General features: G+C 40.3%; 1 protein-coding gene across 1 annotated transcript in view; it reads right to left on the reverse strand.

The window, feature by feature from the left end:
- NPEPPS (aminopeptidase puromycin sensitive) overlaps nt 1-24,276 on the reverse strand; it is a 61,589-nt gene extending 37,313 nt beyond the window's left edge. Inside the window, exons 1-3 of the mRNA XM_077806047.1 lie at nt 23,989-24,276; nt 13,377-13,461; nt 1,716-1,793 (exon numbers count right to left, since the gene is read on the reverse strand). Of these exons, the coding sequence (XP_077662173.1) occupies nt 1,716-1,793; nt 13,377-13,461; nt 23,989-24,111 (286 nt within the window). The 5' untranslated portion in view covers nt 24,112-24,276. The remainder of the gene's footprint in view (nt 1-1,715; nt 1,794-13,376; nt 13,462-23,988) is intronic.
- Nucleotides 24,277-24,568: the final 292 nt, after the last annotated feature.

The raw sequence follows: 24,568 nt of genomic DNA on the forward strand, positions 1-24,568 counted from the left end.
TTTTTCAATTCACCTCATACAATTACTGTAGTGCAGTGGTTCTCAACCAGGGACCCCTGGGGCGCTGCGAGGTGGTGTCAGGGGGTCTGCCAATCAGGGCTAACAGACTCGCTGGAGCCTACATGGAGCTGAAGCCCAGTGCCCTGAGTCTCACCACCTGGGGCTGAAGCCTGAGCAATGTAGCTTTGCAGGGGCCCCTGTGGTGTGGGGCCCCAGGCAACTGCCCTGCTTGCTACCCCCTAATGCCAGCCCTGGCTTTTATATGCAGAAAAACAGTTGTTGTGACATAGGTGGGCCGTGGAGTTTTTATAGCCTTTTTTTTTTTTTTTTTTTGGGGGGGGGGGTCTCAGAAAGAAAAAGATTGAGAAACCCTACTGTAGTGCAATCTCTTTATCATGAAAGTGCAATTTACAAATGTAGATTTTTATTTTTAACATAACTGTAGTCACAGCCAAAACAATGTAAAACTTTAGAGCCTACAAGTTGAAGCATGAAGGGGCATACGAATGTTTAGCATATCCGGCACAAATACCTGGCTATGCCAGCTACAACAGTGCCATGTAAAGGCCTGTTCTCATTGCCAGGTGACATTGTCAATAAGAAGCAGTCAGCATTACCTCCCATAAATGTAAACAAACTTTTTTGTCTTAGTGATTGGCTGAACAAGAAGTAGGACTGAGTGGCCTTGTAGGCTCTAAAGTTTTACATTGTTTTGTTTTGAGTATATTCGTAATCAAAACAATAATACAAAACGAGCACTGTATATTTTGTATTGTGCATTGTAATTGAAATAAATATATTTGAAAATGTAGAAAAACATCCAAAAATACTTATTATAAATTCAAATTGGTATTCTATTGTTGTTTTCCAGGGCGATTAAAACTGCGATTAATCGCAGCTATTTTTTTTAATCTAGTTATTTTGTTTTGCATTAATCGCTTGCGTTAACTGCAAGTTTAATTGACAGCCTACTAACAACACTGATGCTTTATGGAAACTGGCCCCTCTGTTTAACTGCAATGTAAATATTAATTCTTAAGCTAGTTAGAAACTGGGCCCTAACTGTTCAGTTGCCTGACATTTTCCCATCAGATTGTGAAATTCAGAGGGGGAAATTTTAAACGAAACACACTGCAAAAGGAATACACAATAAGAGAGGCAGACAGACCCATCCCAAGTGACAGTATTTTAACTTGGCTGAGACAAGTAGCATGTCAGTCTGAGGCCTGGTCTACGCTACAGAGTTAGGTTGACGTAAGATAGTTTTGTAAGCGTCTACACTAAAATGTAGCTCCCACCGATGTGAGTCGCTCACTACACCAACTTAACTCCACATCCATGAGACACGTAGCACTTAAATCAATGTAGTTAGGTGACACAGTATCTGTGTAGACAGTGTTACTTACATTGCCTGTTGGCTGTCAGCGCCACTGCAGGGCTCACATCTGGAGCTCACCTGCCTCAGGGCTGACAGCTGGAGCCCCCCACACCCCTGGGCAGTATGGAGTCTCCAGCTGTGAGCGGTCAGCCCTGGGACAGCGGGGCTCCAGCTTTCATTGCCCCACACAGTTAAGTTGGTGGAAGCACGCCTGGTGAGGATGCGCACAGCTGACAGAACAAACACAGTGTGGATGTGAAACACCACTTTATAATTACTGCAGCAGTCGAATTATCTTAAGTCGATTGCCCTGAGAGATTTTGAAAGCACCTTTTACCTTTTTGTAGAGTACTGGGAAAGGAGAGAGTAACTTTCTCATCTTCATTTTGATAGTTGAATCCCGTGGCGTGTATTTCTGAAACGGAAAGAGCACTTGATTCAACAAGAGCCTAGAATGTTTCCGTAACTCAAGAGCACTTTATGTTCACACTTCAGTGAATTGAATCCAGCTGAACTTAGCAAAATGCTGTAATCACTAATCAAGATTTCAATTAACATAGAACAATGTAAACCTAAACACCCAAAGAAATAGCACTTATTGACAAGGTTCAATACTCTATTCTCATGCCTCAGAAAACCAATTTAAGCATATTTATGTGGGGGTCATAGGGTTCCCACACACTGATTTCACTCCACGCTACCACACCTCAATCTCTTCCCACACACACTCCATTGGAATGCTGCACTTACATATCTCTGCAAAGGCTGAGCAACGTAATTGTTTCACAACTAGAGAAATGAGAGCTGTATGTTTAGATTATAAACTCTTTGGGGTGAAGATTGTCTGCCTCTTGTTCAGCACCAAGCATGCTAGTGGCATTTAAATGCTGCTCTCCTGATAGAGTGAAATTCCAGTTGAGATCTCTCCATTAACATGCATGCAGCAGTGTTAGGGAGAACAAACAGAAAAGCTGGTCCAATTGAGATTTGTTTAATTGTCCAAAAAATAGTATTTACAAAAATCAGACACTTTGTTTTAGAAGCTTCTAGATCTCAATTTGAAAAACAATATCCAATTTTTCAAAGCTGGTTCTTATACCTTGAAAATTAAACTCAGAGGGCTTCAGGAACAGGGACCTTGTCTTTGTTTAGATTTGTAAAGCAGCTCACAAGGGGCTCCCAGTTCCAGTTGGAGCTGCTAAGCACTACATTGTAAATGGTTACTGTTAAATAACGAATCCAGGCCAGATTGACATATAGAGGAAATCAGCACTCTGATACCAAGCTCATCCACTGAGCTGCAGTGTGCTCAGCGCTGAGGAAGCACCTTGTATTGCTTCCTCCTTTCTAACCAATTCAGTGAGTGGCACTTACTGTGTTTGGAGAGAACTGTTGTGTCCAGCACTTCTCACCCAGGAAAACTGCTACAGCTTTCAAGGTGAGATCCTAGGCCCTCTTCACCCACCCCTGGCCCACACAAATAATCCATCACTAACAAGCTTCGAGAAACGCAGAGCTGTATGTAATCAACAGATGATCTCTATTTTTAATACTGCCCAATGTTCTGAGCTGGTAAATTTCCATTCAACACATTACATGCATACGCAGCATTATAGACACAGGCATAGTTGTGGATTTACTAATACACATTTGCTTAATCTTCTAAGGTATTAATATTTAAAGGACAACAGAAATAAGGAAAAGGGTGATTAAAGAAATTTGCTGTGCAATGTTAGATATGAACACATTAAAAGAGGAACATTCCACAGTATCCATTCTCATTATACAGATCCTTGAATCACTATGAACTACATCTAGAAATGACGGAGTTTAATTTTGAAGTATTACAGAATGACCTCTTTTTCTAGGATCATATATTGTGGCAAGGGGTATTTTCCAGACATGCATTTTTAGATACAGCCTCAGAACACTCAAGTTCATTTTGTCAAGCCAGGAACTGCCAGGAAGAACTCCCTTTTCAGGAATACTGTTTATTGAAAATGTGCTTTAGTTTACTGTAGTATAAAATATTAGATAACAGAACATGTTGCTCCATTTCTTAAAATGGTGAATTATTTCAGCTTGAAAGTCATGCAGTGTAAATACCATCTCTGTTGACAAAATGTAAAAATTGTATGAATGCATACAGTCTTACCTGCTTGCTCCACGATACTTTACTCAGGAATTAATTAGCACTGATCACAATAGTGAGATAGTCAACCCTCACTACAAAACAATTATAAGTGGAAAGAAATATAGCAGTGACTCAATCCCAAGAGAAAAATGATAGTTTAGTGGACTGATGTGTTGAAAGTTTAGTCTAATAGTTAATACTCTGCCCTTCCATTATTTTAAATTGTCTATACCCTTCTGCTCAAACCACTGAATTCAACTGAAAATAGGTCTGGGATATTAAGACATGAGGAAGACTTAATGCCTTCTGGACAAAGGTTCACCAAGTACAGCCAGGAAAAAAAAAAAAAAGATAAGTGATTAGGTTCCTCTATTCTCTTCGTTTTGTAGAAGGTGGAGAAAGCAAAGGAGCCATTACCAGCAAGCTGTAGGTTAAAGCATACTGGACAGAATGTTGTAGGACCTTTGGGTGTATGGAGGTCTGAAGAACAAGGCACAATAATGAGCTTTGTGGTAAAATGAGGGTGCAAAACTGGTTGCCAGTTGCATCACTAAATAAGATTCACTGGATTTTGACCCTTTCTATCTTTAGATTCCAATGAAAAACAATCCTGGTGTAACAAGACAGAGCACCGGCAATCTGTCGAATGAGGAGGAAGGGGCTGAACATCTGCCTCAGATATTTCTCTGTCAGGCTGCCTGGAAAGTATGTTATCCACCACAGGGGCCAGCAAGTGACGCTGAGCTGCCCAACTGTGTGTCAGCTTGAGGACAGAGGCTAAAATAAAGAGCTAAGAAACCAGAGTGGAAGGTCTCTTGATCCCAAACTCAGTGAAAGAACCCTATGCTATCCATACAGGGCTGTGGCAAGGACCTGATCATGAAGTCAAGGATTCAGTGTCACTGCAGATTCAGAGCTCCACCCTACTGAACCTAAGGAAGTACCTGACAGTATGCATAAGGCATGGAGATTGTTGCCAAATTTGACACCAAATATTTAATTTCTTAATTTAATTTATTCCCCCGCAGGCTCTAAATCACTGCAAAACAATTGTGCTTAGCATCAGCACATTGTTGTGGTGTGGTTTTAAAACTTTTCTTGTCTGTGCATGAAAAACATTGGGCAACTGTTTTAACCATGGTAGATACATAGCCAAAACAGTCCCCGCTCCCCCAGCCCGCAGTTTTATTTTTCTGCTTGCACAGGAAGAAACCTTGTTTATACATGCAGATAACAACCATGTTTCACAACAGTACTTAAACATGGTTAATTGTGTAGGGTAGATGGGGTCTAACACTGTTTAAACAGGGTTGCTTCCAACATTATTTTCCATTGTAGTGTACACAGGGCCTTAGCACTTGATTGTTCAGAGGGGATGATTTTGTACCTCACAAAAGCTTATGCTCAAATAAATTCGTTAGTCTCTAAGGTGCCACAAGTACTCCTTTTCTTTTTGATGAATACAGTGGGTGCTCTCTGCAACTCTGAAAATAAGGCCTTAAGTATCACAAGACTCAAGAACAGCCTCACTTGCTATCACAAACTTCCTCTGGTTAACTTACATTTTTAAAATAGCAGAAAGATTTAAATCCATGAGGGTAACAAAAGAGAATTTATTCAGTTAATGTTTCAAAAAGGCACATAATTACTGATGATGGTGTCAAATCAAATGTCTCTTCCCAGCCTCCTCGCTTCCATATGCATGTTTATGTTAAAATACACAAAAGATAATTACATTTCTATCAAGTCAAAAATCACACTTTAAGTTGCACTATTTTTAAAGATTTGAAGGATGCCCATTCAAGACTGCAAGATTTTTTAATATCCAGCAAAGTATGAATAAATTAGTGATTATGCAGCCCACAAATATTTAAGCCTTAGAATACTGTCTACAATATTTTTGTAAGTGCCTAAGAGAACTGCTTGTAACAAATAACTAAGTGCTGCAGGAGGCTGCTGGAATTCCTGATGGAGCTGAATACAAAGGCTCCTGAAGGAAACAGCACAATTTTGGCAGTCTACTAACTTTAGAGGGTTTGGCACTGCCAGGTGGTGAGTTCATCACTGGCACACTAGTATACACACTGGACCAAGCAGCATGAGAAAACAGGAAGAAGTTGTTAGTTCTCAGTTTCTCTAGAAAAGGGCATTAAAAAAAGATCCAGTAAAGTTTCCAAAATATGGGGCACTGCATATTTAACATCAGTTTTCTATAAAGAACATCCAGTATTTTAAATAAATTACTGCACTTCTACAGAGTAATTCCTGAAACTGCACAGTACCCAGATGGATGTGTCAATTAATTATTCCAATTTACAGACATGTAATACAAAAGTCTAGATCCTGGCCAAAGGTTTTAAGCAGTATGTCCAATCTAGTGTACTGTATTTGAGAGAAAACACAGACAAATACCAAAGATAGAATTATATATGTTAGGAATCAAGCTGATTGTAAAAGATGATTCCCCCTACACTCACTAGGGTCACTGTCCATATTTGGGGGTGGAAAAGGTGCATTAAAATACTAGAGAAGACAGGTGTAGCTTTAACACATGCTAGCTGGCTGAGGTAAACCCTAGGCTCCACCCCTCACAGGGCTTACCTCAATACACCAAGATGCATTGAACACAATTTTCCCTAGTGAAAACAAAGACTTTCAGTGGTGTTTTCTGAGCTAAAAATTAAAGAACCTCCTTGGTCATTTATGAGTTAAGTACAATTCTGATACAATTAATGCTGAATCTACATAAATAGCTTTCAAAATACATTCTACATCCTGTTTGCTGCATCAAACATATTAAATACCAACAGGTACTGAGTTTAACAGTACAAACTGTAAAAAGCAGATTTAGTGTTCTGGTTTTTCCACTAAATTCCCTAGAAAAATATCCAGGGGCCTTTATAATGGCATACAGAGGCAGTGTCTCCCCTGCACTGAAATCAGCTTGGGAATTTTTGCCACCAATTCCAATGGCATCAGATTTTGGCCAACAGAGCTCAAAATTGAAGCAACTCACCACTATGCCTATATTTATATTATGACCCCACCCACACTTGTAGAAAAAACATGTTATCTGAGTGGTTTTAACACACACTCCTTGGGACATGACCCATCTCTTCCTGCTCTGCAGAACATCTAGCACATGGGGCACAATATGAAACAGTTTCATGGTGAAATGGCTTTAATATAAAATTGCAGACCAGGGTGGAGAGGGACAAACCATGACAATTCTAACTGAAGTTACGAACAAACACTTTTATTATGATTTAGCCCAGCACAGTAAGTTGTCTAAAAACGTTACCAAAATCATTTTTTTTTAGCTATTACGGCTACGGTTAAGATTTTAGATACCAACATATAATAAAGCTTATGCTCAATTAAATTGGTTAGTCTCTAAGGTGCCACAAGTACTCCTTTTCTTTTTGGTTAAGATTTTGTCATGGTTATTTTTAGTAAAAGTCACAGACAGGTCACGGTCAATAAACAAAAATTCATGGCGCCTGTGACTTGTCCGGTTTCAGAGTAGCAGCCATGTTAGTCTGTATTTGCAAAAAGAAAAGGAGTACTTGTGGCACCTTAGAGACTAACAAATTTATTTGAATATACGCCGTGACTTTACTAAAGATAACTGGGGGGCAGGGCTAGGTGGGGGGGAAGAATCGCAGCCTTAACTATGGCTAATATTGTTTTCATGCGTGGGTAAATGAGGTCAGCGGGTTCCATGTTTTCAACATTATTTATATTCATACTTAACTACAAAACTTAATCTGTCAATAAAATGGTTTGGGCAAGCTCAAAAACACCATACTGGGAATCCTGAAAAGCACAGTGTTTTTCAAAACTGTGCAGGGAACTATTTTTAAACACTGTTGCTAGCACAGTGTGGACAAACTTCAGCCTTTCATTAAAGGTGTGCCCAAGCAATTTGCCAGAGTAGAAAGAGAATTCAAAGCTCCTCATCTACCCTCTTCTGGAGTTTAAGTTTCACAGATGCAAGAACTTGACATCTTGTACTTCCTCACTCATCAGCATTAATCACTGACCTCCAGCAATGTGATTTATGGAGAGTTTTCTGGTGATTTTCACGAAGTTTCATCGTTTTTTATGCAACTAAATTAGTTAAAAGAAGTACTACTTTCTCCTTCACAAAAATTCTTAAGCATCACAGCATCCCACTCATCCCATCAGGTCCAGATTAAGGCAATCCAGGGCCCTCAGCACACAGAGTATGTCTGTAGTTTTAGCAAGTGCTCCTACATGTGTTTTTGCCCAAACCCTGCTACTATCCACCCTCATCCATATGCTTAATTGCACTTGAAACCTGTGCTTGCATGCACAGCTGGGGGGCATGGGTTAAAGCCCAAACTGCTTTAGCAAGGGCTAGAACGTGAGGATGGACAAGAGCACTCAAGTGCTCATAGTGCTCCAATGCCTTTCCCACAATTCCCCCTCTCCACCTTCAAAGGACAGACAAGTTCTCGCACAATTGATACAATTAATTGGGAAAGAATCCCCGAGCATCTCAGCACAAATCATGGGATATGCCCACAGACAGACAGAAGCGAGTGTAGAAACACTGAGGAAACAATAATGTGGGTAAAGCTTTGCTGTGGAAACAGCTCATACTCAGGCAAAGTAACCAGAGTGCCAAACACCAGGTCAGTTTTGCAAGTGTAGACATATCCTACAGCCCAGGATCCCACGTGGCCATACGATTTAGATAATGGCACAGAGAGTACACTTATAAAGTTTGTGGACAATACCAAGCTGGGACAGGTTGCAAGTGCTTTGGAGGACAGGATTAAAATTCAAAATGATCTGGACAAACTGGAGAAATGGTCTGAAGTAAACAGGATGAAATTCAAGAAGGACAAACGAAAAGTACTCCACTTAGGAAGGAACAATCAGTTGCACACATGCAAAATGGGAAATGACTGCCTAGAAAGGAGTACTGCAGAAAGCTATCTGGGGATCATAGAGGACCACAAACTAAATATGAGTCAACAGTGTAATGCTGTTGCAAAAAAAGCGAACATCATTCTGGGATGTATTAGCAGGAGTGTTATAAGCAAGACACAAGAATGCTCTACTCCGCACTGATGAGGCCTCAACTGGAGTACTGTGTCCAGTTCTGGGTGCCACATTTCAGGAAGGATGTAACAAATTGGAGAGAGTCCAGAGAAGAGCAACAAAAATGATGAAAGATCTAGAAAACTTGACCCACGAGGGAAGATTGAAAAAATTGGGTTTGTTTAGTCTGGAAAAGAGAAGAGAGTGGACATAACAGTTTTCAAGTACGCAAAAGGTTGTTACAAGGAGGAGGGAGAAAATTTGTTTTTCTTAACCTCAAAGGATAGGACAAGAAGCAATGGGCTTAAATTACAGCAAGGGAGGTTTAGGTTGGGCATTAGGAAAAACTTCCTACCTGTCAGGGTGGTTAAGCACTGGAATAAATTGCCTAGGGAGGCTGTGGAATCTCCATTATTGGAGATTTTTAAAAGCAGGTTAGACAAACACCTGACAGGGATGTTCTAGATAATACTTAGTCCTGCCACGAGGCAGGGGACTGGACTAGATGACCTCTCAAGGGCCCTTTCAGTCCTATGATTCTATGATAGAGCCATCTATTGGGGTGGTGTTGATAGGCCCTTCAGAGCATTAGGTTTTTAAGTTAACACTCCTTTGAAATGCACAAGGTGGTTCACGCTTCTCAGTTCAAATTATCTGCAGACTCAAGCAGGTATCACTGCATATTGCCAAGCTGTTCACAACTACCAGACACTTAAATTTTGTTTTTAAAAGACAGTTGAGATTCTGATATAATCATATTGACTGGGGATCTAGGAATGCCTTAATCAGGTCCTGCATCCTATTAGTGGTGGTTCACTAACTTCCTGTGGGACTGAAAAGACTGAGGTGGCAAACATCAAGCGGCAAAAAATTCAAATAAGGAGTCGCTGGCAACATTTTTTTCAAAAATTGTATATAGAAAAATTGCAATGCTGAAATAGAATGGTAGTGCTAACTCAATTATTTGGTAAAATTAACAGATAACACTAAGTCTGTTTGCAATTCTGTATGTGAAATTGCTGATTATTACCCTCCAAGCACCTCAACATTCATGTCTTTAATAACGAGTTGCTTGTAATCCGTGAAATATCCAAAATGCTCTCCAAGCTAAATGAAGGTGAAAAATAATTAGCCAATGATTATGACTTCAGCAGATAATTTCTCCTCCTGAAAATGCAGACTTGCAGGGAAATCAAACTACTTAATATCCAATATTAAATATGAGTAAAATACAATCCCCTGAAATTTAACTTAAAAAGGCAGTTAGTTACACTTGTTTTCTTAATCCCTTATTTAGCAGAGCATGGCCATTCATTTGGACAAAGCTAATATGGCTAATGCATAACTATTCAGCTTAACCAGAAGTAATGGCCATGTATAATAAAAATTAGGCCACAAACACCAAAAAAAGTATAGGCCCAGGAATCTAGAAGGCAACAAATAATCAAGTCATGAAAGAAAACTCACTGAAGTGAAGGAAGAGTTTGCAATAGAAAATTCAGAGTAACTCTAAACTGAGCATCATGGTTCCAGTATAACGTTAGTTGGTACATGTGGCAAGTTCACAGATTTGTTGAGAAAGTGCTATTTCTACACTGTTACTTTTCAGCGTAGAACCACACTTTAAAAGGAGATAAGACATTATCTCGTCTCACATTTAACAATGTATACATCAAGCAGAAATTCTTCCCCAGAGTTATAGAATTAAAATGGGTAGCAATTCCTCACTGCAGCCTGTAAAGGAGAAAGTTTACTGATCTTACAAAGATTCCTATAATTCTTCTTTTAAAATCTAATACATAATATTTATATTGACCCTTGTAAAATGTTTGTATTAGTAGCAAAAGTTCAATTGATTTGTTTTATATTTGCATCCCTTTCTAGTACAATATTTTGTATTTGTGATCAATCAAACAAATATCATGTAAAAGCAACGCACATTATCACAATAGCAGCACTAGTAAGACAGACTTCTAAGTAATAGCAACAGGTGCCAGAAAAGAACCTCTACAAATGGCCTGCCAATTCCATGCAATTTTACTTTGAAATCCATTACCATTTGGCAGCCTACCAAACTGACTTAAATGCCTTAACCCTATAAAGAAATAGCCAGAATATAAGAATAAACCTTGTTAGGAATGCATTTTCTATGTAACAAAGCTATGTATTTACGCTGCCACAGTTTACCACAGTCAAAGTAATTAAAACTCAGGATGAAGTGTTCTAGCCACAGACATTTCTTTTCTATTTTCCTTGATTATGAAAACTACAGAAGGACAGAACATCAATTATTTTAAATGATAATTTTCTATACTAAGTTCTGCTACTGGTATTTCAAGCTATCCAGTAAGGATACCAACACTGAAACAGTATAAAATGGATGTCACAGGGAAACTCTATGAGGTTCATTTCAGAGTATGGCAAATGGGGGGCAATAACTAAAAACAGGAGGTGCAAAATTTTAAATCTCTTGGGCTTCACTTTAATTTTGTGGGAAGACAAGGTTTTTGGAGCCACAATTCAGCCTTTCTTGCTTGGTCCTGCCATTTCCCCAGTACTGGAACAGACTTTTCAAGAGGCAGTATGTACACGTGGTGGTTTTGTTAGGTAGGATAAATTCTACATCTTCGGCCATTGTCATCACTCTCTTCACCTCCTCACCACAAGCATGATGCATAGCTTCAGGAATGCTAGCAATATAGTGTGTCTAATGAGACTAAAGATCACTAATGACAGTGTGCAATGTTGTCCTGGGGGATAAAATGTTTGTGAAATCTATGCAGGATCAGAGGCAGGATACAGCCCCATACCCTGAATTAAACCTTGCATCTGGAAGAAGTTAGCACTGCATTCTCCCATCATCAAGTCTGAATGGACAGATTCCAAATTGTTTGACAATGCTCCCTGCACCACAGTCTTGTTCTTTCACTGCCCACTGAACTTCCTGCATTAAGTTCCACTTTCTCAAAACATACCCATTGAACGCTACTTCCTTACAGCCTTATCTGCTGGGGCACTATTCAGCTGTTGACAGCCAACACTGGGAGGTCCTCTAGTTACTTTCCTGATGTTTGCAGAAAATGTCACCACACCGAAGACAAAAATCAAACCAAATTAAAAACAAAGCCTGCTCGTGGATGTTCCTCTGGTCACACAAAAACCTGCACTTCTGACATATATAATGGACACATCAATAAATCTTTTCCTGGTACATCACTGCAAAAGGAACATAAGCTTTCCCTACCTAAACCTAGTCAGGAGAATTTTAAGCTTCAATTTTTCTTAAGTGTTAAAAAATGTAATAGGTCCCATCCCACCAACTCCCTTTCATTTATCCAACAACTGAAGACGCTAAGAAAATTTTAACCTATTTAAAAGAACATCTTCCAAATCCAAACCCACAGTAGCTCATTCTATTTATAACAAAATTTAAAGGGAATGCTTCACTGACATCACTATCATAGCATTCTCTTCGGAAAGTTCTGCAGAGGTTTTTTACGGGCTGGAGAATTTAAAATGTACTCTTAGCAGCTATTTGGCCTGCTGTGTATCATGTTTGTACTATTAAAGATTCCATTAAAAATATTAAGATCTCACAAACAAGTTATTAAAACATCCTTAACTCCCCTTATTTTGTAAATCTACTGCATAGTAAGCTAAGCGTTTCTATATCAAGGACCATACTGTCCACACCTAGGTCATCTCATGCTTTCATTACTATAATTTCTCTCCACCCTCCAATCTATTTAAAACACCATTGCTGAAATCATCTTCTCTCACCACCTTGACCACGTTACACACATTGTAATCTTGAAACTCTTCACTAGCTTCCCATATCAATTGAAAGTTCCAGTCCTCTGTGTTAAGGCCCTATGTAATCTCATCTCCACCTTTCTCTAGTCTTATTTCTTCCCAGTTGGGACCTCTAAATACTCCTGTTGTCTCCTATATCTGCTGAGATTCATGCCTTCTAATCATGTTGCTCCTATGCTTGGAACACTCTCACTCGCATATACTAAATGCCTTCTTCCCACCTTTGCCCATGAATCTTTCCTACACTGATCTGACCATCGATTCTACCACACCTCCCTTACCTGCACTGTTACCCCATGTTTTGTCATTTGTGTTGAACTGCACACGCCTCACAGTAAAGACCATGTCTCACCATGGTCTTACATAAATGGATAACAAAGTGTCAGAACAGTCAACCTTAAACATCCCTTGAGCTGAAATGCTAAAGCACAACAGGGTAGAATTCCAGCTACGACTCAATTTCCCTTTTTGTGCAAATTAAAATAGACTATTTTTTTAAACACAGTGTGTAGAGGAATTAAACTTCAGCTTTGGACTAACACCTAAACTCTAAAAGCATAAAATTATTTGTAATCTCAGCTCTTTCACTCACCCATTTAAATAAATGCTCAAATAATAGGTCTTCTTTCTATGTATCCCTTTTGAATCCACCAACAAGGAAAGAGAGAGTATCTACCTCTTCTTTTTTGCCACTTTCCTATTCAGGGCTGGTAAAGTAGTATCTGCCTACTACCCAACATTTACCATATTTTCCCCCCATTTCAGAACTAGGAGTCCCAATGAAGAATCTGCAAATCAAATTAAGAACATCCACTACATTACACATTTAAAATCTATGCACAGCAAACTAAAGTAGACTAGAGTTTGGTGCAACAGCTAAGAAAGTCTTGTGACAGTGCCCACCCTGTGAGTGACGGAACTTCCAGTATCAAAAGCATTGAGAGGGAACATGTAACAAACTGCATGAAGAGTAGTTCTTACCTTCATCTCCCTCTGGTGCATAGGAGGCAGTAATAATGTCAATGTCAGCACAATTCATCACAATTTGATTGGTTGCCTGTCTCACCTGCAAAAGAAGTTCTATCAGCAAATGTCATGAAAGGCTCATACACATTCCCCTTTAACATTATCTTTTGCTTGGTATTCACTTTGTATCTTCATTTAATCTGACATCACGAGTCATTTGGAATTAGATGAAATATTGCAATGAAGTAGCTACTAAGAAAAAATATACCACCACATCCTCTCTTTTTCTTCCATAAAATCATTTACTAGAACATGCATATTTACATTACATTCAGACCATTTCAACCTATTTATTATTACTCAGATTATAAATTTTGGGGGGCAGGGATCTGTATTAAATTTGTAGAGCACACTAGCACAATGGGGCCCTGGTCCTTTACTGGGGTTTCTAAGCACTGTTCCCATGCAAATAATAAATACTTAGAAAAGTTAGAGATCTTCCCAGTTAGTAATAAGCAATAATGGATTACAGTAAAAGTGGAGAGTATAACTACTGAAGATGAGCTAAAACATCTTACACTGTCAACAGTATTTAAAAATTACACAAGAACTTCACAGTACAGGAACATCTGCTGAAAGGGTAGTAGCCTTTAACTTCTAGTAAAAAGTTATCTTCTGACAACTTATGTCTGTACACACATTGTTTATTTTTTAAATGGCTGGCTACCAATATAATAAAGTGCCTCACTTCTACAACATCTCACTTGGATGCAAAAGCTTGAATAGAGAGTTGCCCAAATTAAATACCAGTCTACTACAAAATGAGTACAATTCTGGACGAAATAAAATTGGAAGTTTTTAGGAACTGCTTGTCTCCCACAGTGGCTAGTAACAGATTATTCAGAAGAAAGTGTATAAACCTGCATGATAGAAAAATACACAAAACACCTACTGAGGCAGTTTCATCCTAACCATAAGTAGTTAGCGATTGGCTTAGTCCTGAGGCAAAAGGGGATAATATTCTTTACACTCTTTTATCCTAACTAGTGTAACTATAAATATTTTAATAAATGTATAATTATTTTGTGCATACTACAAAGCTTTGCCTCAATCACACTGTGGCAGTATGTTCCACAGAACTGTGTATTGTGTAAAGAGAGTATTTCCTTCTGTCAGATTTTGATATGTTGCCTTTTAATTTCACTGGGCATAAAATAACCCAACAATATCACCCAGTAAATTTAATGTGGTATCAAAGTACCAAGAAACATATTTCCATGATATGAAACTAAACAAACGTAACAGCTAAAGTGACATGATCTAGATCTGGCAAAGAACTAGTCTTTTCCACATAGTGTACAACTCAGGAGGTTCTACATCCCCTCCCATAAATATAACCTTCATAACCAACACAGATTTCAGCATGAGATTATGAAAGGAAATTTCTTATTTAGGTTTAAAAAAAAATGAAGGGACACAGTCAATCTGGTTTTCAGAAAAAACTAGATGGTGTAAAAAATTTTTTCTAAATGGTACTAAATTGGAAGACCCTTATTATTCAACATACTACTCCAAATTCCTCAGCTAGTTGAGATCTTAAAAGTGGAATGATACATGAAAGAGCTATCCCAAGTTCAGAAAATTCCAAAGTTAACAAGTCTTCGGCTTTAAAAGTTCTGAATAGCTCTAAACACACAGAACCGTTTTCATTAGAACACAGTGCCTGAAACACAGTAGAGGTTAGGATTGATTGGAGACGACTTCATCGTCAAATCTTTGTGAGGACGCACTATTTTTAGATTTCCCTTGCCTCCTGCAAACACAAGCCAGTTTTACAAAAGGGTGCAAAGTGCTGGAAAACATTTACAGGAATCAAGTTAACCGTTAACATGTGATGTTTACTCTATCAGCCCCCACAAATATCAGGTGAAATCAGCAAATTAATATGACTATGCACTAAGAATTAGAGAGTACACTTGTGATGCTATAATTATAAGCACAGTTAAAAAAAAATCTTCAGACAGGGAAGCTGATTCTCAGGGAGCCTCCCCCCGTTCTATTAAAAAGAAAGTAGGACTCAACTAAATCTTTAACAAGTCTTCAACAATCCTTAAAGACAAGGCAGAATGACAAAATCCATGCAAAACACTCCACGTTTAAACCATTTCTACTTTGCCAGAACCTAAATCTTAAATTTATCAGACATTCATAGTGCCTTATGGAGACTGATATCTTTTAATAAAAACTACGTATTTAAGTGAATACTTAGAAAACACAGTTTATAAGCTTGAGAAGTTTGCTTTCTGGAAGACACTTATTCTGCTCATGTAGTAGTTTGTATTCATGAACACAATCAAGTTAAGAAGGCAAAAAGCACTCTTGATGGATGCGATACATTCATTTCCAAGATTATAAATATGTGAAGTGTCACCCTTGCTCCACACAGCTGTACAACATAATTAAGCTGTCCTTCAAACAGATCAGGTTGATCAAGGAGATTCAGTACAAGAAAAAGATGGAGAGAAGAAAAGTAGTAACTACAGGGCCAATAATAACCAAAATAAAAACACTTGCAATAAAACTGAGATGAGATGGGTGCTGGAGTTTAAATACCCAGCAGATGATGAAGTGAGCTGTAGCTCACGAAAGCTCATGCTCAAATAAATTCGTTAGTCTCTAAGGTGCCACAAGTACTCCTTTTCTTTTTGCGAATACAGACTAACACGGCTGTTACTCTGAAGTCTGTCTACTATCTTGCTACTGGCTGTAGTCTAACAACAGGGAAAGGTGAAGCCCTCCTCCAGTTCTCCTCCTGCTCCTCCCACCATGTTTATTTCTCTGGAGACGAGAATTCCATCGACCCAAGTGGGAGATCAAAGTTTAATATTTTGAAGCACAAGTTTCCCCACCTCTCTGTTACCAACTTGAACTGGCTTGTTGATGTCCCAGATATATTAACCATATGAAGTCTTAATGGAAACAACAATTGCTTTTCCATGTTCTCAGAGGAAGAACAGTTATAATTGTTTTACTGAACTCAAACTCAAAGCTAGTTCAATTTCACCTCTTCAAATACCAGTAAAAATTTAACTGTTTTCTTAAGTTTTCCTTGGGGGATTCATTTTCAAAATGGTGTACATATCTGAAGAGGAGTGTCTACTCATATTTGCATACACAATTAATTTGGAGGGGTCTATAAATTTCACTCTCAAAAAAGGATGCAGAGATTAAGACTACCTGAAATTTTACTTTTCATTGTCCAAATTAGACATTGCAAAGATCTGAAAATTCAGAGATAATACTTTCACTGAAGTCAAAATATTCATGTAAACCAGTAGCAATTTAAAATAAAAAGTTCATGCTACTGCAAAAATGACCAATTTCATTGGAATAGAAGGGAACTAGACATATCAGGCACCTCATTCAGAACTGAAAAGGGTAAAGGCTAACACTGGCTATCATCCATATCAAACTACCTTAGCGCAAAGAATAGTGATCATTGAACAGCTTGCGTCCTTGAGTAATAAGGGAAGAAAGGCAGTGAGTCTGTGGACAATTACTGCATAGAGGCTAAGTAACTTAACTATCAAGGAAGCTTGGCTCACGGAATCCTTTTATAGTTTCCATTACATAATAATCAATAAAGTCTGAACTGCATTTATTGGACTTTGCCAACCAGAAAGCCCAACCGCATTCAAAACTTTAAAAGTCAAGCCATTCCACAATTCATTACAAGGGAAAAATTAGACAGTGTGGCAAGATTTCACTCTGAAAATGTCCAGTTTTTTTATCCTTTAATTCAGATGTATTTTAAAAAGCTTATGTATAGTTTTAGTTTCAAAGGTCAGAGAGCATTGAGGGTTCCACCCCCCCCCCATACACTTTTTTATAACTCCCATCGCCAAGGCTTCCTGGTGTTCAGATCAAATTTAACATAGATGTATCCATGTTTAACACATTAATAGGTGGGGCACAGGAAAAGTCACTTACAGATTACCTCACCTAAACCGTAATTCTGAAAGTCTGAAACTTGTGAACATAGATATTTTCATAACTGTTCCAAATATGAGTTGAAGATGTTCAGAATTTTTTTGATTAGGTACTGAAGCAGAAGAGTAGAGGGAAAGAAACCTCTTTAGGATGTCTGTACTATTTACAGCAATTAAAAAACAAGACATCTGGATAGTTCTGATGGCATCTGAATCCACTTGAACTTCAGTCTCAAGTTTTATTCATCAGAAGCCTCTTTTTAATACCACTAATATCTTAGCTTGTAAAATCTTTGGTGCATGGACTCTTTCTGTGTACCGTACAGTTTGTTAACACTAGATAAATAAAACCTGGTAATTTAAAGTTGTCCGATGGTTATTCTAAATATAAGATTCCAACAAGCATGTACTCAGTCCTCAGAGTCTGCCAAACATTTGATTAGTATTTTACTCTCCAGAAATATGAAAACTAGTTCAGAGCCTAGAATGTAAACAAATACACAGAGAGATCTTTCTTAGAACTGAAAGATCAATCATGGCAATGAGAGAAAAGCAGCAGCAGCTACATTTATTAGTCCTTATCTAGGTAACCACATTTTTATTCACCTACATCTAGATTGGATTATGGTAGCCAAGTAGTAAATCTTCTAATACTGAACACAGTATTGCTCTGCTATAAAAAGCTGTTTCATATTTCAATCAGCACTTGATTCCACTATTTTCCTATAGCATTCACACACTTCAGAAATGTTTAAGTTTACACAATCCCTATGTAAGTGTCTTTTTAATGTATAACAAAAGATAACTGTTTAGTCTGATGAATTATAGCATTGCACAGTACTGAGAAATAAGGGGTTTTGCCAGTTTTGAAAAGCAGGAGGAATAGAAAGTAATAGCAGGGACCCCTGACGGTGAAATATAAACAGATTCAAACGTAGTGCATTACCTTTAATCTTCAAACTCAGATCTAAATTAGAGTACTACAAATCCAAACTGCTATACTGGACTCTGACTCAAAGCGTATGTCTACACTGGCACTTCGCCATCAAAACTTCTGTTGTTCAGGAGTGTTAAAAAAACATACATCCTCGAACAACATAAGCTTTACCGACGAAAAGCGGCGGTGCGAACAGCAAGCAAGCTATAAAAAGCGACAGATGCGGGTTAAAACATTGCTAAATATATCAGAATATCCTGAAGGCATATTAAAGGGACTGGGAAAGGAGAGATTTAAAAGGTCTATCCATTTTATATTGCACAGCCAGCCTTTTAGGCAGAAGATACCTATTGTGCAGCCAAGTAGACTTTTGCTGGCAGTTTATACACAACAAAACTGAACTATCATGAGCTGATGTTCTCCATGTTTAATATGATGGCTTACAATTTCCAATATGTGCAAACCAGCAGAATCATGCTGCCCAAGGCTGTCTGAAGCTCTGAGCTGTTACACCCTTAACTGGACAGGTAATTGTTCAGAGGCACTACAGCATTACAAACTTTAATTTATAGGATTAAATCAGAAGTCGAATGTTAGGAGTCAGCTGATTGGTTTTGTTGATAGCTAGCTCAGATTTGCCTTTTCAATTTGATGCTGCTGAAGAACAGTATGTTAGTACATCCCTTCTTTGTTCCTGGTCCAGCATTAAGCCTTTTGGAACGTGGAAACAGAATAGACTTCAATTGACCTAGACATTGTGTAATGACTGTGCTGAGTTGATGGCTGGATCCTTAGAAATAGAGTTACAACAGGAGACTTCCATGAACTGAAGACTTAACTATCTGGCAGTTCATATCTTTTTCTGAATAAACATTAATTATGTTCATTTAAAACAGTTCACAAACAGGTACTTGCAACAGTTTGGACTATTGAGAGGAAGTGTGGTTAGGGAACTGAACACAGAACCAGGAGCTAGACCCCCTTAATTTCAATTCCAGCTAAACCACAGGCCAGCTGACTCTGGCTCATGGGGCTCATGCTAAGGGGCTGTCGAACTGTGGTGTAGACGTTCAGATCTGAGCTCTAGGACCCTCCAAGGTGAGTCTATACCACATCTTCACTGCAATTAAACAGCCCCTTAGATGGAGCCAGCTGGCATGAACTAGCCTTGGGTGTCTAACTGCAGTGTAGACATACTCCTAAAGTCAGAGGGTATCAGTTAGCCCATCTTATCTTCCCCATCTGTAAAATGGGGGATAACAAATGAACTACCTCACAAGATGCTTTTAAGGATCACTGTTTGTAGTGTAATATAAGTGTAATGCAATATAAATTGTCAGTTTATGACTGTTTTGGAACTCTACAGACTTCTAAATTATATATGTATTTGTGTAAATGCTAAATTTTAGCATTTAAAAGTCATGTTGAATAACCAGACAGAAAACTTACTATTTAAGTTATAGATATTAACAAGCTCCGTCACTGCTCTGAAAAATATGTTAGTTTCACATGGCTATAAACTTGAGTTTTATCAAGAGACAGATCATAACATTGTAGTTTCTTGACAAGAGAGCAGATAACAAGCAAACCTAAAGAGGGTCAAGTTTTCTAACACAGAAAAACTAACAATGAAGTGCCAAAATTAAAGACTACATGTAAGTACTGGTAATTTTCAAGACTTTGAAATTGCATGATTTGCTTCAATCAACAATTGCAACAAAATCTTAACTACTGAAACATAAAAGGTTCTGCTCTCTGATGCGGACATGAAAAGGTCCTGCATTAACATAACATTTACTTCTGTGGAGTAATTGAAATTTTTTTTTATCCATCAGTTTACATGGTTAAAAGTTTGCAAAAGTCTGATGTTCCAAAGCCAAGACTTCAAGTGCAACACATATTTGAGCCTTAAATGCTCAGGGCAGAAGTGTCCAACAGAAATACTGTGCAAAAGACCAACAAATCCTGCTTACTGCTACAAATACAAAAAACAATTTCACTGACTGGATGCTGACCTTTAATCTGACACTTAAAAGGATAGCTGAATTATATATTTATTATTGATTCTACAGCTCACTACTGAGGATACTAAATGGCAGAACGGACACACTTGAGGTACACAGTAGCACAAGCTTTCATAAACAAATGGTTAATTTAGTGACTCATCCAGGTGTCAATGTTACACTATTCACCCTCCAAGTCAGAAAGTATTTTCTCTTTAACCCCTTAACACAGACTACTGTCTACACAGCCACTGCTAGTACTGGGGTTCTTGTTAATAAATCCTGATATTAGCCCTTCAGGAGGTGGTGATGGGGTTCCAGTTATTACACTCAATCCAAATCCAAATAATTTGGAAGACTCAAGACCCATAAAATAAGTGCCTATGTATTAAATCAATTGTAACTTGGTGACTAGACAAAGATCTAGGATTCTCAGAAAATGAGCACGCATATCTTCAAAACATTCACATTACTTTACATTTTTTCTTCACTAGTTGATGCACTCTCTAAATGCATTGATCAGTGCTCTCTGAACTGTACCCTAACCTTAAGAGCACCTCAAAGGGGATAACAAATCACGGGACGGAAAGGAAAGGAAAGGAAAGCCTTTCAAAATTCCAAAGCCAGCCCTGGACTTGAACCAGGGCCCTAAGACCCTACCAGCAGCACATCTCTAGCACTTCAGCTAAAGGAGAACCACCAAATACAGAATTTCAATATTCCACATGATGCAAATTTACTTAATGATTGGTCATCTTCCTGCCAAATCACAAGATTCACTATCATTCAGAGCCTTTCGCCCACTCCCAATCTACACAGACACCAGGAAGTTGTCTGGTGAAGCACAGTCTCTATACTTTATATTTAACAACCTTATTACTCATGTAGGATTATGTTTACAGGCAGATTTTAACTCCCTTTTATGACAAAGGATTTTGGGATAGGTGTGTTTCAAACAAGGTATTTACAATCTTCCTCAAATATTTTTCATTCTTTCTTTCAAACTGTGCCAGTTTGAAAGAAAGCCCAGCAAGAACCTAACAAATGCGCATCATTTTCAAACTAACATCAGAGGGAAAACCTGCTCATGGTAAAGCTTTTGCCTTTCAGAAAAAGTAAGAGATTCAGCGTTTTGGGTTGTTTACACATTTTTACTGGTAGGGTAGCCTCTCGTTTCACTGACACCTCTGCTCTGCATGATACGGAGGCCCACAGTCCCCGTCCCCCCTGCCTTCCAACCTGATGTTAACCAAGGGGAAAAGAAGAATTTGTAATGTTATACATAAAGGCTTTCAACCAAATAATTCCAAGCCACTTCATAGACTGAATGCATACAATACCACTCAAATGCAGCACCTTTTGGATTGGAATACTGACTAGGGGAAACCCTGACACATAAGGATGGCCATATGGGGTCAGACCAATGGTCCCTCTAGCCCATTAACCTGTCTTCCGACAGTGGCCAATGCCAGATGCTCCAAAGGGAATAAACAGAACAGGGTAATCATCAATCGACCCATCCCCTGTCATACAGTACCTACAACTGGCAAGTCAGAGGCTTGAGGACAACCAGAACATGGGGTTGCATCCTTGACCATTTTGGCTAAAAACCACTGATGGACCTATCCTCCAGGAATTTATCTAATTCTTTTTTTAATCCAGTTATACTTTTCGCCTTCACAACATCCCCTAGCAACAAGTTCCACAGGTTGACTGTGCATTGTGTGAAGAACTTTTATTTGTTTTAAACATGTCCTCTACAAATTTCATTCAGTGACCTCAGGTTCTTGTGTTAGGTGAAGCAGTAGATAACTCTTCCCTATTCAATTTCTCCACACCATTCATTATTTCATAGACTTCTATCATATCCCATCTCAGTTGTCTCTTTTTCAAGCCAAATAGTCCCACTGTTTTTAATCTCTCCTCATATGGAAGCTGTTCCATACCCTTAATCATTTCTGTTGCCCTTCTCTGCACCTTATTCCAGTTCTAATACATCTTTTTTGACATGAGGCGACCAGAACTGCATGCACTATTCAAGAAGTGGGCATACAATGGATTTATATAATGGCATTATGATATTTACTGTCTTATTATCTATCCTTTTCCTAATGGTTCCTAACATTAGCTTTTTTTGACTGCCACAGCGCACTGAGCAGACGGTTTCAGAGAAGTATACACAGTGACTCCAAAATCTCCTTCTTGAGCGGTAATAGCTAACTTATACCCCACCATGTTGTATGTATAGTTAGGATTACATTTTCCTATATGCATTACTCTGCATTTATCAACACTGAATTTCATCTCCCATTTTGTTGCCCAGTCACCCAGTTTTGTGAGATCCCTTTGTAACTCTTCACTGTCTGCTTTGGACTTAACTATCTTGAGTAAGTTTGTAACATCTGTAAACTTTGCCACCTCACTGTTTACCTCTTACTGGTGTACAGATCAGATCGTTGGGGGACACCACTATATATCTCTCCATTGTGAAAACTGACCATTTATCCCTACCCTTTGTTTTCTTTTAACCAGCTACTGATCCATGAGAGGACCTTCTCTCTTATCCCATGACTGCTTCATTTGCTTAAGAGCCTTTGGTGAGGGACTTTGTCAAAGGCTTTCTGAAAGTCGAAGTATGCGATATCCACTGGATCACCCTTGCCCACATGTTTGTTGACCCGCCTCAAAGAATTCTAACAGATTGGTGAGGGATGATTTCCCTTTACAAAAGCCGTGTTGTCTCTTCCCCAACAAATCGCTTTCACCTGTGTGTCTAATAATTCTGTTCTTTACTACAGCCTCAACCCATTTGCCCAGTACAACTACGACCTACCACTGGACGTTTTAACAGCCGTACAAAAAAAGGCAGAGCTTGGATTGTTTAAAAAGGAGTAGTTGTGGCACCTTAGAGACTAAACAATTTATTTGAGCATAAGCTTTCGTGAGCTACAGCTCACTTCATCGGATGCATCTGTTGACGCGAGCTGTAGCTCACGAAAGCTTATGCTCAAATAAATTGGTTAGTCGCTAAGGTGCTGCAAGTACTCCTTTTCTTTTTGGGAATACAGACTAAGACGGCTGTTACTCTGAAACCTTTGATTCTTTGACTCTGAAAGGAAACATTGGGGAGAAAAAGGGAGGTGGACAGGGAAACATCCAAGAAATGGGGGGGGGGCGGGGCCGAGCAAAAGCAAATGGCAGGGAACAGACCCTCCCAATACAGAAATACCCCAAAGGGGAAAACTAAAGGCTGACCTTCAGACCCTGCCCCTAAGCTGCCCCCCCACACACACACACGAGATCCCTTACTGGGGGGGGAGAGCGCGCCACCAGCCCCCCCCCACCAGGGAAGAGCGCCCCCCTCGCCCCCTTACTGGGGGGGGAGATCCCTTCCCCAACCCCCCCATCGTGGAGAGCGCTGCCCCCCACGGGAGATCCCAAGGTTCCTCAGTCGTAAGGCCCAGGGTAGGGCGGGGCCACAGCGCCCCTCCTCCCCGCCGCGCGTGGTCACCCCGCCCCCCCCCGCCGCCGCCGCCGCCGCCGCTCTCCTCACCCAAGGCCCAGCCCCCCCCCGCCGTACCCGGCCTCCTGCCTCTCTCTGAGCCCCAGGCCGCCCCCCCCCGGCCGCCTCCTTCCCGCGGGGGGGGGCCCGGCCCCGGCCCCGGCCCCGGCCCCGCCGCGCCCGCCCCGCGCGGTACCTGCACGGCCGCCTCCAGCTTGCCCTCGAAGGTGAAGTCGAGGAGGTCGGGCTTGAGGCAGAGCCCGTAGTTGAGCGGGGACACCTCGGCCGGCAGCCGCTCGAAGGGCCGCTTCTCCGGCATGGCGGGGCTGAGGGGGCGGCCTGACGGGGCGTGGGGCCTGAGGCAGCGGGGGGGGACCCACCGCGCGCGCGCGCGCCGCCCGGCCAGCGAGCGAGTCCCACGGAGACGGAGGGTCGGGGCGGCCCGGCGCGTTCCCGACACAGGAGTGAGGACGGTCGGGCGAGGGGGGGGGCGGGGCACGGAGAGAGAGGGAGAGAGGGCAAGGGGTTGGGCCTTGCGTGCGCGGGGGCCGGCGCCACGCACTGGCGTGAGAGGGCGCGCGCGCGCCGCGGCGTGACGCGACGCGACGCGGCGCGCGCGCGCCCGCTCGCTCGAAACCGCCGCCCCGAAGGCGCGAGCCCGCGTTTGCGTCAGAAGCGCGCCCGCTTCCAGGCTCCTCCTCGCGCCCCGCCTGAAGGAGGCGGGGCCGTGCGCGTGCGCGTGGGGAGAGGCTGGGGGGGGGGAGCCTAGGTGTGGC

This window comes from Eretmochelys imbricata, chromosome 27 (assembly GCF_965152235.1).
Source record: "Eretmochelys imbricata isolate rEreImb1 chromosome 27, rEreImb1.hap1, whole genome shotgun sequence".
NCBI classification, from domain to species: Eukaryota; Metazoa; Chordata; order Testudines; family Cheloniidae; genus Eretmochelys; species Eretmochelys imbricata.